A 16,353-nucleotide genomic window follows, 5' to 3' on the forward strand; every position below is an offset into this window, starting at 1 on the left:
TGGGGGCTGGGTTATAAACCATTTGGGGGGGAGTCTTCCTTTAACCCTTTGATACCTGGAGTGACATCACTTTTCTTGTGCTTTCAGATGCCTTTCGCAAGTGTTTAAACCTTTAAAGGTAGGGTCTGGAGGATTTTCCAGTTGCTGTTTGTAAACACACATTCAAATTTGGCCCCTCCTATCAAGCTCAACTCTCCTGGGTGTACGGAGCCCGGAGTTACGGAAGAAGGCTTCACAGAAGAGGTTCAGGCAAGGCTCGCGCTGGTGCACGCTCGGACACGCTCGGGCACGGCACCTGCGCTCTCTCATTGGCTGGGGAAATCTCCGCCCAGAAGCGGTCCGAGCTCACAAAAACATCAAAATACAGTTAAAGGGCAGGAGCTCTGCAAACAGAGTCACCACCACACAAGTAGAAGCCCATAGGTGATGATTAAGCAGGATTTCATTTGTATATGTCTATATTTTGTTTTGTTTGAAAATCCTCCAGATCCTACCTTTAAACCCTGAGCAAATTGGTGCAATTTCTTTCAGAAACATGGGGAAAAAGGTGATGAGCAACATGGTAAAAAATGTCCCACAAATTGCAAAAAATAAATAAAATAAAATAGAAAATATAAGAAAAAAAGCTAGGAAAAAATATAATAATAATAATAATAATAATAATTATTATTATTATTAGATTTTAAAATTATTTTATAGAATTATTATAATTTTAAGCACTCTTTCCAGGTCATTTCCTTGTTTATTTGTTTTTAACTTTCTTTTTTTCCCCCACTAATTTTCTTGTATTTAATTTTTTTCTTTTTACTAATTTTTTTGTGTCATTTATTCTTTAGTTTAAAAAAAAAATCTAGCCAATTTTCTCAGGTTTCAAAGTGTCAAAGTAACATGACGGCTCAGCACAGACTAGAAAGGGACATACAGTGACGGGAAGTGTAAAATGTGAAAATATCAAACTGATATAAATGTCTTCATTTTGACCTTTTAGGCAACATCAATAGAAGTGAAATTAAGAAACAATGGTACATTGTACACAGAATAGGTACTTGAAATTATTAATGTTGTTATTGCATTTATTACATTTTATTTTTAGACATTTCAATTAATTGAATCTCTGTTTTTATAGTCATGTTGTGTTATATTTTCATCATATTTCATCTTGCGTGTCTTGTGTGTTTTGTAACCTTTATGTTTTATGATGTGCAGTGTTTGTGTTGTATAACTGAGCGTGCTCTCACCTCGCCCACTGGAGGCCTCACTGCTGTAGCCTCCCTGCTCAGCGGACTGTTTGTGTTTGTTGCTCCACGCAGAAGTCGTGTTCTGCTGGGCCACAGCCTCGGGGCCTTTGTCCTCCTCGCTGTCTGATAAAACTCCCTCTGGACAGAGCACACGGAGACTCCAGTTCAAACATTACATTTGTCTTACAAAATACAACATGTGCAGCGTTTGAATAAAAGCAGGACACAGGAGCAGAGATGCAGAAGCTGAAACTGGCACACAGCAGGCTGGGAAAAGGTCCTTCAAGGTAAGAGCTTCAGAGAAGAAGAAGAAGAAGAGACCCAGGTCGTGAAACAGAAGCAGCACACCATCTAACCTTGTTTTCCTTTCTTTTTCTTCTTGCTTTTCTTCCTTTTCTCCTTCTTCTTCTCCACGTCCAAGGCTTCATCAGATTTCTTTGAACCCTCTTTTGCTTCTTTCTTCTTCTTCTTCTTGTCTGACTTTTTCTTTTTCACCGTTGAGGAAGATCTAGAGAGCTCAGCCTCCTCCTCATCATCTCCCTCTCTCTCCAGGCTTTTCTCTTCCTCTTCCTCTCTGTCCTCTGTTTGCTTATTCTGTTTTGCTGACCCGCTTTCAGTGTCAGGACCAGGTGATGGAGGGGCTTTGTCGCAGTCATCACCTCTTGGCTGAGCAATGGCGTGCTCTCCACTGTCACTTGCCTTCCTGTCTCGTCCATCACTGGTGTCTGTTTTCTCTGAAGCATCACCTCCCTCCTCTTTCTCTCTGTCTTGGGATTCCTCTTTGTTTTTCTTTGCCTCTTTCTCCAGCTGCTTTTCTCTCCTCTCTCTCCTCCTCTGCTCTTTCTTCTCCTGCAGCTCCTTCTCCTCCTGCTTCCTCTTCTCTTCCTCTGCCAACTCGGCCTCTGTCTTTTTAACTCGCCAGCACCCGTCCCTCCATTCCCACTCCAGCTGGCTCTGGGCGCACTCTGCCTCTTTGGTTTCACTGGACTGGTTGGTCTTTGAGGACGTGTTGCTGGCTTTGCTTCCTCCTTCCTGTGCCGTGGACGTCTGACCAGACTCCTGGCCGCCGGCGTTCTCACCATCTTCCTCGTCCTGCACCTTGTTGATTATAGTGGTGACCTGCTCAGTCAGCTGGTCGCTGACAGCGTAAGTGACGTCGCTGACGGCGTTGGCCAGGTCGTCCACGCGACTGGTGACGGCATCCAGGACGGAGGAAATGTTGACAGATGGGAGGTTCTGCTGGAAGCTCTTGAAGAAGGCCATCTCTCAGTCGGGGATCCTGTCACCACGCTGACCACTAGATTAGCTCATCAGAGGCACTGACACGGACATGTGGTTGTTAGCAGGGGGGTGCCATCAGTGTGTGCTGACACCAACACATGTACACACACCAATATGGTGACTGTAAAGATTGTAACACGTTTGTACAAGAGCTCTCTCACAGTGATTTTCTCATGTTCAAACATTAGAGTCACAATAAAATGAACATTAATTTATGAAGTGGGACAGTAGCACTTCAGAAACACATGACAATCTCAAGCTACGGCCTCAGTTAAGACTTCATTTTTACATTTTCTCCAGTACTAACTCTGTTCTCATGTCAGAGTGCTCTACAATCAGGTAATTATCCATCCTCCCTCCACTATAACTTGTCTGCAATCATGTGAATCATGTGTGAATTCAGATGGAAGGCAGGAAGTGATAAATCTATACTCTAAGAACTGCAAATAAAGGAAAATGACTATAAGCGCTGAACCTGCAGGCAGCAGGTATCCTCAGAAAACTGAAACTTGTATTGGATGTGATCTGTACGAAACAAAGAAAAGGGATTTTTCCTATAACCTGACCAGTTTGCCCAAAGTGGACACAATATGAACAACATCAGCACCACCAGGCCGGATCCCTGATACTACAACTGCTCATGCCTGGCCCTCAGCAGTACCTCCTGTTGGTAGATTGTCATCAGCATATCCTGATTATTTCCTCAGACCAGTACACCCAGCGAGCCCTGGGCCCATCAGTCCACAGCTTGTTGTAACTCAGCAATCAGCACAGAAAGACACGTGACACATGTGCAGCCATGTCAGCAAGCTCTCAACCCGTGTGCTTTACGATCATCATAATAAATTACCTCGTGCTGCAGATGTCCTAACGTTACTGTATTACTACTGGGCTAGCCGATGAAAGCGTACAAGAGTCTAGTGGACTGGAACTATCTTGTGTGCAGTTGGGTCCGCAACCTCGGGACTAAAGTCAGACTGCCATCTTTTTTTTTTACCAGGTGAATAAATGTGCGTAAAAATTGAATGCGCTGCTAGCATCAGGCTACTTGCTAATATTAGCTAACTTCAGCTACATTTTCTAGCCACTAGGTCACCCATTCTCAGAGGTCTGGCAGAGCACTGTTAAAATCTGGGTCGACAAATTTGACACAAAGCTCTAACATTTATGTTTGACGTTAGCTGACTGTGCCCCTCCAGACTTAAGGCGGAGGTTTACGATCCACATTTCACATCACAGATTTTTTTTTACTTCTCGTTTTTTTCTCGATTTGATCCACTGGAACAGCCGTAAACGGCGCTAGTCATAGACATTAGTTCAGTGTTTGTGGTCGTTGCCTCCAGTTGCATGCCCTCCATCTGGACAGTGCACTGATCCCAGTTGGTACCAGACGTCAGAGAGACGTTGGACGCTTCCATCAGACAGATGTAAAATTTTGGTTACGATGATTATTTTGTTGACTATATTTTAAATGTCTAAAGATTTTAGAATTTCAAGTTGTGGAGACGTAAACATTATGAGGCTAGCAGATGTCGGGTTTTGTTCTCCATACTTTACAACTAAATGCTGTTATTCTACGTCAAGATGACATGGGAATGAGATGTTTGGAAGACATTGGATTTTGGTTACTTAACAACACAACTTAAAACCAACAAAATACTATCATCGTTATCTGTCATCAGCATTCTATGTCAAATTGACGTTGACATTAGACGTTGTCCTGACATTGAAATTTGGTCAAGTGGTATCACAACCTAAGTTCAACTAAGTATCAATGTCTGGCAACATTTGTGGCCAGCTGGGATGTATGATGTCATATGCAAAAAAAAGCTATTCTCTGGTCCCAGACCAGAATATTAATCAAGGTCCGCCATCATCAAGTTATGTTTCCATCCATTAAACAAGGATCGAGGAGGGAGGAACCAAAGGTATATCCCGTGCAGAACTTTTTTAATGGAACATCAACACCCCTTTGATCGTAAAATTGATTGAGGAACTATGAATAAATGACAACATGATCACACACCTCGGATTATACAGAAAAAATACACAGCTATACAGCTTCACAGTTGAGCGTACAAACATACATTGAAACCACTTATGGAACAAATTCTGTTTGCAAATTAACACTATATAAAGTGTTTAACCTTCTCTCTTGTATATTCTTGTTCAGTGTGGTGACACTCCATCACACCTGGAGATGATGTTTGCTGAAACATGTCAGGATAAGAAATAAAAAGGTTAACTGAGGCCATTTTATGTGATTTTTTTTGTTTCTGGAGGACTGCTGTCCCAGGTCATAAGAACACCCATTTCACCATTTCAGCCCACAAACCCGGCATATGAACAGTAAGCTGCTTTTTTTCTCGGATTTGATTTGGTTTTACATTGGACATGTGTCTGAGACGACATCAGGGTAAACTTCAAGGTCTGAACATAAAACCAGAACAAGCCCAACAATCATCCTAACGTGTGTGTATATGCAGCCACTGTTGTAGATCTACATGTGTGTTGAGTACCTGGCTGGTTGTTCTTATAGCCACCGAGATGTGACAGATCGTCAGGACTCTCCACTGACAGCTTGTTGCTGAGGTAAAGAAAAAACAGAGCCATCAACACCATGAAGGCTGCAATGGAAGACAGGACACCCAGAAGCTCAGGAGAGACTGAGGAGCAGAAGAACAGGAATACAGAGGGAGGGAGAAAGAGAGAGAGAGAGAGAGAGAGAGAGATGGGGGAGGAAAAGGAAAGACAGACAGAAAAAGAGAAAACCAAAAATTAGACACAAACATTTACTGATTATGGAGGTGTGAGGTAACAGTTACATTTACACAAAAAGGCTATAAATACAGCACACAACAAACACAGAGGGCTGCAAGCTAAAATATGATGCACACAATGCTTTTAAAGCTGTAAACAACCGCACTTTGATACCACAAATAACTCCATTTGATGATTCGCATCTTATTTTGGAATCAAACTCCTCCACTGTTGCCTTGTCAGGGAAACGTTGTGCTTTTTTAACAGTCAGTGGTTGTTCCACTTCAAAGGCACACCAGATACAATCTACAGCAGTGTATGTAGGCCAACCATACTTCATGTAACCATGCAGCGCTGCTGATGTGCTATTTTTATGAGAGCCTCAAAGGGGCTGTATCTAACTGAAACGTAGGCTCCGTAAACCAGCCGAACCGCGCTGGGCCTGCCTTTAATAGGCTACGACGCAGACACACCGCAGTGTAATAGCTGAAGAAAAAGGGGAAGTTCGTGGACAATGAGGCATGAATGGTATTTCCAAAGACCAAATGCCTCGGTGGAAAGGGCAGCTTGAGATGAAGCTCACTGCAGGCGAGGCTGTGTGATGTGCGGTGTCTGGATTTTAAATTTGAGCACCACATCGTACAGTTTTTTGATCCCACAATTATATGGACGTATTCAGCAGTGAATCCCTCAGAGTTGTATTAGAAACACCAATCTTGACGGGTTTGCACACCCACACAAGTGCTTTAAAATTGACTGTTCTTTAAACCCCTCCCCTGAGCAGCGATTGTCGAACGTAGCTTAGCAACTGTAGAAGAACCGTGGGTTTCTCCGCAGGTTGAGATGGTGAGTGTGGTGCTGTAGGGCAAAACTTTGGAGGTTGGCTGGAGCCTACCCCAGCTGACATTGGGTGAGAGGCAGGGCACACCCTGGACAGGTCACCAGACTATCGCAGGGCTGACACATAGAGACAGACAACCATTCACACTCACATTCATACCTACGGACAATTTAGAGTCACCAGTTAACCTGCATGTCTTTGGACTGTGGGAGGAAGCCGGAGTACCCAGAGAAAACCCACGCTGACACAAGGAGAACATGCAAACTCCACACAGAAGGGCTTCCCAACACTTTGTGCATGATAAAGTCGTATACAGAAAAGTTGAATAATTGCACAGAATATTCCAGCAGTTGAATTATTGCACCTAATAGATAATTATGAATTATAAATGCAGAAGGTGAATCAAGTCCAGAAAAGGCTTGGTTCTCGACTAGCACTGTGTTGTATTCTCTCACTGTGTCCTGGATGCTATCGGAGTTTCGGTTTGCCCTATATTGTGTTTGGGAAAGTTTATATTACAGCAGCTCAAGCCAACATCAGTCTTCATCCTTAAGGACTTTCTACTTTTAACATATATAGTTTTGTCACTATATGATCAGGTACAATGAAACTTTGTTTGGCTACTAACTGAACAAAACATCCAGATAAAGACAAAACTCCGACTGAAAGAAGCACCAGAATAAATAAACCAGCAGCAGCAGGATAAATACAATAAAATAAAAGTGGGACTAGAATAAATAAAAGCAGCATCAGGATTTAACAGTGGTGTAAAAAGTGACATTATTAGTCCTGTTTGTGTGGAATGTTGTGTTGGTTACAGTCCCTATAATGTGCCAAGAGGGGTATGACTAATGGAGGCCACAGCCCTGCAGTAAAAGGTGTTTCTCAATCTTATTGTCCTGAACCACTTGCTGGACAGCAGTGGTTCAAACAGGAAGTGGCCAGGGCGTGTGCTGTCTTTGAATATGTGGTTTGCTTTCGATGGTGTCCTCTGTTTTACAACTTAAAGGGTCATTTCAACCCAAAATCCAAAAATACATATTTTTACTCAAACCTGTAGTGCTATTTATCGACCTGGATTGTTTCGGGCTGAGTTGCTGAGTGTTGGAGAAGTCTGCCTTCTCTCAAATATAATTGAACTAAATGGCACTCGCCTTGTGGTGCTCAAAGCGCCAAAAAACAAAAAACTTGAAAAACTCTTTCCAGAAATCATGACCTGGTTACTCAAGGTAATCCACAGATCTTATTGTGAGCAGTTTCATGGAGGAACTATTTTCTTTCTACTGAGATACATTCGCCAAACTCAGCAACGTAAATGGCTATTTTATTTGTTATTTATAATTGCATTTTTGTTTGTGTCTGACATATTTGGTGTTACATATTTCATGTTGTCAGTCTGTAACACTCTTGACTTTTAATCTGAACGTGGCGTTCATTGTTAAATGAGTAAACAACTAGTGCTGAATCAATTACTTAATTAATCAATTAGTTGAGTCTAAGCATAAAAGGGGGAGAAAGAGGGGATGACATGCAGCAAAGGACTGCAGACTGGAATTGAACCATATATAGGACACCTGCTCTACCCACTTGTCACCCTGATTGACAGAAAACAACTATTTTGATAATCTATTATTCCTTTTTAGTCTTTTTTTTTCCCAAGGAAAAATACCAAATATTCCCAAGTTGCAGCTTCTCAGTTGTGAGGATTTACAGTCTTTCGTTGTCTGATAGAAAATTGATAATAATGTGTTTTAGGCTGTTAATGAAAGCTATTCGAAGACGTCAACTTGAGTTAAGGAACTTGTATGTCCTGACATTTTATAGGTACAGTTGATCAGCTGATAAAATAAACATTAGTTGCAGCCCTGTTATAAAAAGACATAAAACGATGGTGCATTTCAGGTGGATGCGTCTGCTGAAGCAGCCCACATGTTGCAGCATGTGTTTTGCAGCAGTCACTGAATAAATTGGTCAGCAGTGTAAAACCCACCCTGAGAGCACTAACATGAGAGACGCAGAGAAAAACACAGGCACAGTCTCTCAACCCTCCTGACTACAGACTGAACTTACGGACGTACTTGTTTCACCATGGCAACAGGCAGAGACCACTGCAGCCTGACAACTGGCGCTGCTGCAGACTGCCAAAGTGATGAATACTAAACTCCCAAGAATGGCAAGAGAAGTCGGAGAGAGAGATAAGAGAGGCGATGTGGCGGCAGAGGCTTACCTTCTCCAAATGAATATCCTCTTTAACGCCAGCTGTTCCCAAAAAGCACTATCAGTACTCACTGCTGCTATAGATAGCAAGTGATCTAAGACGAGGGGGGAAAAACAAAGTTGTCCTGCTCTGGAGTAATCCGACATGTAATAAATCCCTTACACTTAGTCCGGGCCAGCACTTGACAGGCTTACGTATCAACTCTCACTGCAGACACTTGTGTTGATTGTGCCAGAATAACCTCCGCAGCCATCGGGCACTGTCGAAATGAACAGCTTATGGCTGTGCTCCCGGGGCATGAGGACACTTCATACATGGCCCTGCTCTGTAAATGTCAACGACAGCTGAATAATTTAGACACCTGAGGTAACCTGATGGCTCCGTCAATGCATACTGGAAAGTGGAGAGGTAGCGAGCCGGCCTTTGAGACAGCTCTTTTATATAATACCCATCACTCTCAGGAAAGCCTGATATTTCTCCTAACAGCAGAGCAGATTAAAGTTCCGTTTTCAGCCACTTCCCTCTCCCCTTGTCTGCCCTTCTATCACCCTATCCCATCCTCATTGAGTGTGTGCATGTACAAATTGTGTGTCTCGACTGAATAAACAAGAAAACATAAGCAAATAAATCTGTTTTTTACTGCGTGTGAACTCAGGCTGAACTCATGACTCTGAACTGAGCCTCAGGATTCAATCTGCCTCTTTTTTTTTCCAGGTAATGACTCTGGCACGCTGACTAACAAACATGAGAACGCAGCCACTGAGCCATTCAATGAGCAAACAGCGAATGAATAATAACCTCAGAGAAACGTGAGCCCATTTAGACGAAAGGGGAAACAAATTATTTTGTCATGTTATGTCAAATATCCTCATTGGGAACATTAATTCATTCATGTAACAACTTATCCCACTTCTAAGCTTTTACACCAGCGCACACACTCAACTTGGTTGTAGTTTGTAGGGCAGGCTTGTTTAAAAAGTAGGTAGGCAATCTGGAAATGTTGCTTACACATGGACTTCTGATACGAAACAAAACCTCCACGCTGCTGAATAAATCATGAACACACAGCTGCCTTCTTTTGCTGAAGTGAACCAAAACTTGATATGCCATGCATAATTCACTCACAGACATTATGCTTTCTGAAGTCTATATGGAGGCACTTTCCATACACAAAACTTCAGTGAGAAATTCACACGAATAAAGGCAGTTTGAGAGCTGCATTTGGATGTGGCGATCTTTGTGCTTTTAAAGTGATGTTGTGGAATTCAGCCAAGCACGAATTATGCTCAGGATGAAAACAAACACACACACACACACACACACACACAAAAAAAAAAAAAAAAATACCATTATGCTAATGCAGATACACAAGTGCAGTGCTCGGCTGTACCGTGGCCTTACCTCGTCTGGCACAGATGAGCTCATGAACACCACAGTTCCTCCCCCCTCCTGGAGGAGAGACAGAGAGAAATGAAGTCAAAGGTTAGAAATATTATTCCACGTACTGTAGAAACATATGTTCAGGCCTCAGGTTAGGGAAGCTGGTAGATGATTATGACAACAAATATAAAACTAATTATCTGAACCACCGGAGAAAAAAAACCTCACAATCAAATTACTAGCCTAATTATGAACATCAAGTTAGCATAACTGTGCCATCAAAAGGAGAAAAAATGACTGTAGAATCTATTTGTGAATGCATGTTAAAGGGGGGTATGGCTAAAAAAAAAAGCTCAACATTTTTTAGCCACTTTCTTGCTGAGAGTTAGCTGAGAAGATGGACAACTCTCTCATATCTGTCTGTTATAAATAGACCTGGAGCCAGTTAGCTTAGCGCAAAAAGTTGAAGCAAGGGAAACAGCTAGCCTACAAGTTTACAAAAACAAAAAATACACAAAACACAAGTTTTTGTTTTATTGTGGGGGTATGTGCAAGACTATTTCTTGGCCGTGTTAATTATTGAGCTTTAAATGTGCTTCTAGGTAGATTTGTTTTACCTTTGACAGAGCCAGGCTAGCTGCTTCCTCCTACGCTAAGCTAACAGTCTTTTGGTTCCAGCTTCAAACTGTATTTAAAGGTCCAGTCAGTGTGTAGGATTTAGAGTGATAAATTGGCATAATTGAAATATAATATCCATAACTATGTTTTAATTAGTTTATGATCACCTGAATCTCAAATAAGAATTGTTGTGTTTTTGTTACCTTAGAATAAGACGTTTATATCTACATACTGAGCGGGTGATCGTAGTGAAGGCAGAATATTCATGAATGCATACTGAGGGAGTCTGGCTAAAAAGAAAAGCTCAACATTTTTTATTCACTTTCTGGTTGAGAGTTAGCTGAGAAAACTGATAACTCTGTCATATATAGACCTGGAGCCAGTTAGCTTAGCTTAGCTTAGCTCATCTTAGCTTAGCTCAGCTTAGCTTAGCTTAGCTTAGTTTAGCACAAAAACTTGAAGCAAGAGAAACAGCTAGCCTACAAGCATACAAAACAAAAATACAAAAACTACAAGTTTTTGATTTATGGTGGAGGGTAAATGCAGGACTATTTCTTTGCTGTGTTCATTGTTGAGCTTTGAAGATGATTCTCTGTAGATTTCTTTAATCTTTTGACAGAGCCAGGCTAGCTGTTACCTCCTAAGTTAAGCTAAGCTAATGGTCTTGTGGTTCCAGGTTCAAACTATATTTAAAGGTCCAGTTTGTGGGATTTAGGGCGAAAAAGTAACAGCAATTGAATATAATATAATATTCATTACTATGTTTAAATTAGTGTATGATCACTGCAAAATAAGAATTGTTGTGTTTTTGTTACCTTAGAATGAGCCATTAATATCTACATGCGGTGCAGGCCCGATCCATTGATATATTAACAGACCTGAATACAGCATTAAAGGAGGGACCCCGTTCTTTCTTATGAAAGTTGTTCAGTGGAACATGAAGCCAAAAAAGCTCTATTTCTGCAGTATGAAATTAGCCAGATGATCAGCGCTGTGTCCGCATCATTGGGCCTATAGATCAAACACATTGCATACGTCCACCGGCCAAGCTGACTACTTCGGGTTTACTTCCGTTACTAAATGGGGATAAAATGATTTAATCTAGCGGCTCTTCTAGACTTTACAAATGTTGTCAGAACAAAAAGATTTCATCCTGATAGAGGAACAAATCATTTCCAGGGGACTGTAATGATCAAAAAAATGTAACCACTGATTTGCTGATGTCTCTTTTACAATGTAAGTCAATGGGAAAAAGTCTTTACGGGCCCAATGGCATCACATGACGGACCAGTGAGTTGTAATTCCACTGTTTGGCCAATATGAATATTGGCCATGAATACAGCCTTGAACGCAGGGCCCTATTCATTCCTATGACAGTTGAACAGCGGCACATGAAGCCAAAATGGTTTAACTGCCAAGTATAAAATTACCCAGATGATCTAGCGATGATTGGCACTACTTCAGCACTGTGCAGCCCATTGAGCAGGTGCACGAGTGACTCATGGTGGCCAAGTGCGACCAAGCTGGACTGAGTGCAGCCAAGTGTCTTACTTTCACAGGCTGAATGACTAACTTCCAGTTTAGCGCTTTGCTAATTTGAATGAGTTATAATTCCACTGATTGGCCATTATGAATATTGGCTTCATAGCCCAACACACTTCCTGTGGGCTTGGTCTTGTCACACGGAGTTCACCATATTGTTCTCCAGTAGCCCAGAATGGACAAACCAAACGCTGCCTCAAAATTGGGGCATTTACATCTTTGCATCTGCCACTGAAACTCTGCTACATGCTTGGGAACCTGAGAAGGCTTTAGTTCTGCGACCTCACGCTAGATGCCACTAAATCCTGCACACTAGACCTTTAACTGACAGATTTTAGAGGTGTATCAATCCTTTCATCCAGGCTATTCCTTTAAAATACTGTTCACTTTCAGGGATACACAGTTTGTAACCATATCAGAAGCAGCAGTAGTTCCAGTTTCAATGGAATAAATTTAAATATATCTCTCTAAATGGGTCAAAACTGTGCTAAAGCCCATTAATGTGATAAATTATTCAAATTAAATGCAGTGATCATTACTTCAATGCGTCTTTCATACAATCTAAAGTATTAATTAAGTAATAATTGTCTTTCTTAAAAAAAGGTCCAAACGCTTTTTCAGATGAGGACATTCTGAATGCTTTTTTTATGTGTTCATTTTTCTAAAAGTAGTTCATTTTAATTGTAAATGTTAAAATCATCCTACAAAATACCCACTATATGTCATTTAAACCCTACTGGCTGCTAAAAACCATTAAATTCATGGACAAAAACAACAGGGGTCCTGACCTGTGTGAGCTCAATGTTTAAAACCGGCTTGATTATATCATCAGTTAAAGGTATGTTTCACCTAATTATCACCAATTAACATGATCCCTTTACATTACTTGGAAATATGTTGCTATTTTCTCTCCACAATTTCCCTCACAATCCCCCTGAGTCTTAATTTAACGGACGATACTGACACTTGTATCACCCTCACACACATTCACACACCCACAGGCTCATGCACACGCACACATACATTCACACGTTATCTCTCTTGGCTCAACACCTCAGTATTTAATGATTCCTGTATCTCCAGTGTGGCAGGAGCAGATCTCGGCTCTTTAACGGTCCAAATGAGGGTCTAAATTACAAAACTGTGGCGGTGTCTTGATCTTAAGAAACCATATTTTACTGCTCTTAAATCCACGCATAAAATTTAAACAAATCATCCGTGGAGTGATTGTATTACTCCTCTCACACCAGGGATTGGACGCTGGAAATGGTCTGAGGTGACGACTCGATGCCAGAGCGAAGGGAAAGCTCTGAGGCTGACTTATCTTCTGCCAGACACCCTCCAGACCAATTCACTTAATGTTACAGAATCTTGCTGCTGGGACAAAGAGCTTGCCAAAATGTAGCAATCAGTAATACACTGGTCACTGATATCTTTAAAATCAAGGGGGGGCTTTTTACATTAATAGGAGAAGAAGATTATCTGTGTCTCTCTTTTTCTTCAGTCAACTGGACAAAAATGTAGGACAAAAGTAAATTATGCTGCTCCTACTGCAGTGGATTATTCCACATGGCAAGTGGCAACACTTCCAAAGACAGATTCACCAATGACTGGAAATGTTTATACTAACAGTGCAACAAGATATACAATAAGAAGCCTGGATCCTCTGATGTTTAAACAAATGAGAGTAGAAGACCAAACAAGGACAAAGGCTGTTTTACCACAATCATCACGATGACGATTTACTGATGGTTTTAAAGTAAAATGGCAGTTGAAACATTAAATCAGGCTATTTTATGGAGTAACACTGGTTTCTAGAACAAGCTGCGCATCACACTTGTTTGTGATCAGTAAAAAACTAAAAGCTTGAAACTGCAATAACAAAGTTGGTTGTCTGCAGGGGTCGGTTGGCACACAGCTATTTTCTGGCCCTTTGAAGGTCACAGAAAAAAAATGTAACATAAAAAGTTTGCTTGCTTCACCCGCACTCATCTACCATGTTGGAACATCTGAAACTTTTTGGTGAGGGTGACATTTCAGCTTTACAGTATCAAAAGTTAAAAAAAAGTGCTCCAAAGACTGTGTTAGATAGAGACATTGGAAATTTGTAACTTAATAAACATACATTTAGATATTAGATATTAAAATACATAATGCACATGTACCAACAAATTGCAAAATTAACAATTGTAACTGCATTTTGAGAGATTAAAATTATCTTAAACAATTAAAAATAGTGTTTACAGGCTATTGTTACTTTTATTGTTATTTATTATTATTTTAAATTGTCAATGGCAAACATTATAATACATTCCTACTGAAAATTTGCTTTAAAAATATTCTTTTGTGCTGTGATGTTGACAGCCGTTATTGGTTAATGTATACCTGCAAGTTGTGTCAAAAATAAAATTTTGCCCCCCCCCCCAAAAAAACCACCATAGCCTGACATGCACCTCCCCAGAAATGTGACTACACCTCGTGGCAACGCAGATCTCCTGTCTATTTTTGTAAGCTGAAACCATTTCCCTCAGTGGAAACAAAGCTTTTATTTACTTTAATTTCACAGATAAGAAACAATAAATTGTGAAGACAAAAAAGCCTCCACAAAATTGTGAGTGATTTATCCTGGCTTCATATGAGCAGAAATCTCCGCTTGTTGCTAGGGTAGTTTATACAATGTAAAATGCCATAGGCTTGTGCTAATAACGTTGGCATGTTATATTTGTTTGGAAAACGTGTTTAATATGAGACAGGTATTTTGTCAGTGAACCTTGTGAGCTGTGACGGAGCCGAATTTTGTAAAGCTACCTTTGTTAAATGTTGCTGTTGTCCCTGGCTTCATATGAGTAGTGAAAAAGTCTGCTAGCAGCTAGGCTAATTTATACAATGTAAAATGCCATAGGCTTGTGCTACAAATATTAGCATGTTGTATTTGTGGGGAAAATATGTCCAGCGAAAAACAAGTGCTTTGTCTGTGAATGCTGCGAGTTATAGTGAAGCTGATTTGTGTACTTGTGTTTGAAATTGTTTCTATTAAGCCATATTTAATGTGTGTTTTGAATCAACTAAACTTTACAGCTCTTCACAGAAACCCTGCCGCTGCTAGTGTTTTGGAGGTGTAACTGCAGAGTGACAGAGACACACCACCGCACAAGTATAAATGCTCACAACGGCAAAGACCACAAACCAACACACTCTCATTCCGACTTCATCACATATTGACGATTGGTCATGGACCCTCTGTGTCCACATATGAGATGAAAGGTACCCTGGGTGTGTTGGTTGTTGATGTTCTGGGATGCCGTATCAAGCTCTGCCTGTTACATGCATTGTCTTCTTTCAAAATACACTTCAGTTTTCACAGGAAATTTAACGTTTACATAAAGTCTCTTTCAAAATAAACACACCACATCAGTACAACACCGCAATTTGATGTTTTTTTCCTTCAGCAACAAACACCCATAGTCAGGTTTAGGCAACAAAAACACATGGTAAGGTTTAGGAAAACAAAAACACATGGCTTGGTTTAGGCAACAAAAACATGTGGTTAAGTTTAGGCAACAAAAACACATGGCTAGGTTTAGGCAACAAAAACATGTGGTTAGGTTTAGGCAACAAAAATACGTGGTTAGGTTTAGGCAACAAAAACATGTAGCTAGGTTTAGGCAACAAAAACACGTGGTTAGGTTTAGGAAAACAAAAACACATGGTCAGGTTTAGGCAACAAGAACACGTGTTAAGGTTTAGGCAACAAAAACACGTAGTTAGGTTTGGGAAAAAAGAACAGGGTTTGGCTTTAGAATCTTTCGGGACGCAAACACCGCTCTCTTGGGTGAAAGCCTCCTACCAGCCACAGTCGGAATCTCGCCACCTTAACTTTCATCGTTTCCCCCTGGCGCCATTAAACTATAATGACAATTGGCCGTGTATCACGCTGACGTTAAAGGACGCCTTTTTTTTGTTGGTTTCTGATGCTGCAAGTCAATGCCCAAGGGCCGGATGTCAACGACTTCGTAGTGAGACTGGGCTCCACATGTGTAGGCTATGGCATCGGCTCTGCATAGAGCTGACACACAAGTACAAATCCCGCTTTAAAAGTGTGTCAACCAACCCTGGTCTCCCCTACCTCTGTTTTGGTCTTATAAGAAGCCATCAAACAAGCCAATTTGATATATGCATATGTATATATATATATATATATATATATATATATATATATATATATATATATATATGCGTGTGTGTGTGTGTATGTATATGATGACTGGCTGCCATAGAAACAATTAGCCAATCATTTAGTATGAATACTTCAGTGTATGAAAAGGGAATTGCAGGCTATTCCCTGAACCACTGGTGAGTCACTGCTGATATGAAAACGTACCCTCTCTCCCTCCTCTCCCTCTCAGGTGTCACGGTACGTATCAACAAACACTGCTGCACGCATGGCTGCACGTGACACAATAAGAACAGTGCCC

General features: G+C 40.9%; 1 protein-coding gene across 3 annotated transcripts in view; it reads right to left on the reverse strand.

Annotated features, from left to right (window-relative positions):
• Positions 1-16,353, reverse strand: part of LOC117270964 (synaptotagmin-14) — a 71,733-nt gene that overhangs the window by 54,628 nt on the left and 752 nt on the right. For 2 of the 3 annotated variants that reach the window (XM_033649007.2, XM_078173897.1), the window contains 4 exons: positions 9,740-9,787; positions 5,039-5,106; positions 1,595-2,557; positions 1,239-1,376 (listed from right to left, as the gene is read on the reverse strand). In XM_033649007.2, coding sequence (XP_033504898.2) covers positions 1,239-1,376; positions 1,595-2,501 — 1,045 coding nt within the window. In that variant the 5' untranslated portion in view covers positions 2,502-2,557; positions 5,039-5,106; positions 9,740-9,787. Of the gene's footprint in view, positions 1-1,238; positions 1,377-1,594; positions 2,558-5,038; positions 5,172-9,739; positions 9,788-16,353 lie in introns of those variants that run through there. The other variant, XM_078173896.1, reaches the window with a different exon arrangement.

The sequence above is a fragment of the Epinephelus lanceolatus genome, chromosome 13, assembly GCF_041903045.1.
Source record: "Epinephelus lanceolatus isolate andai-2023 chromosome 13, ASM4190304v1, whole genome shotgun sequence".
Lineage (NCBI taxonomy): Eukaryota > Metazoa > Chordata > Actinopteri > Perciformes > Serranidae > Epinephelus > Epinephelus lanceolatus.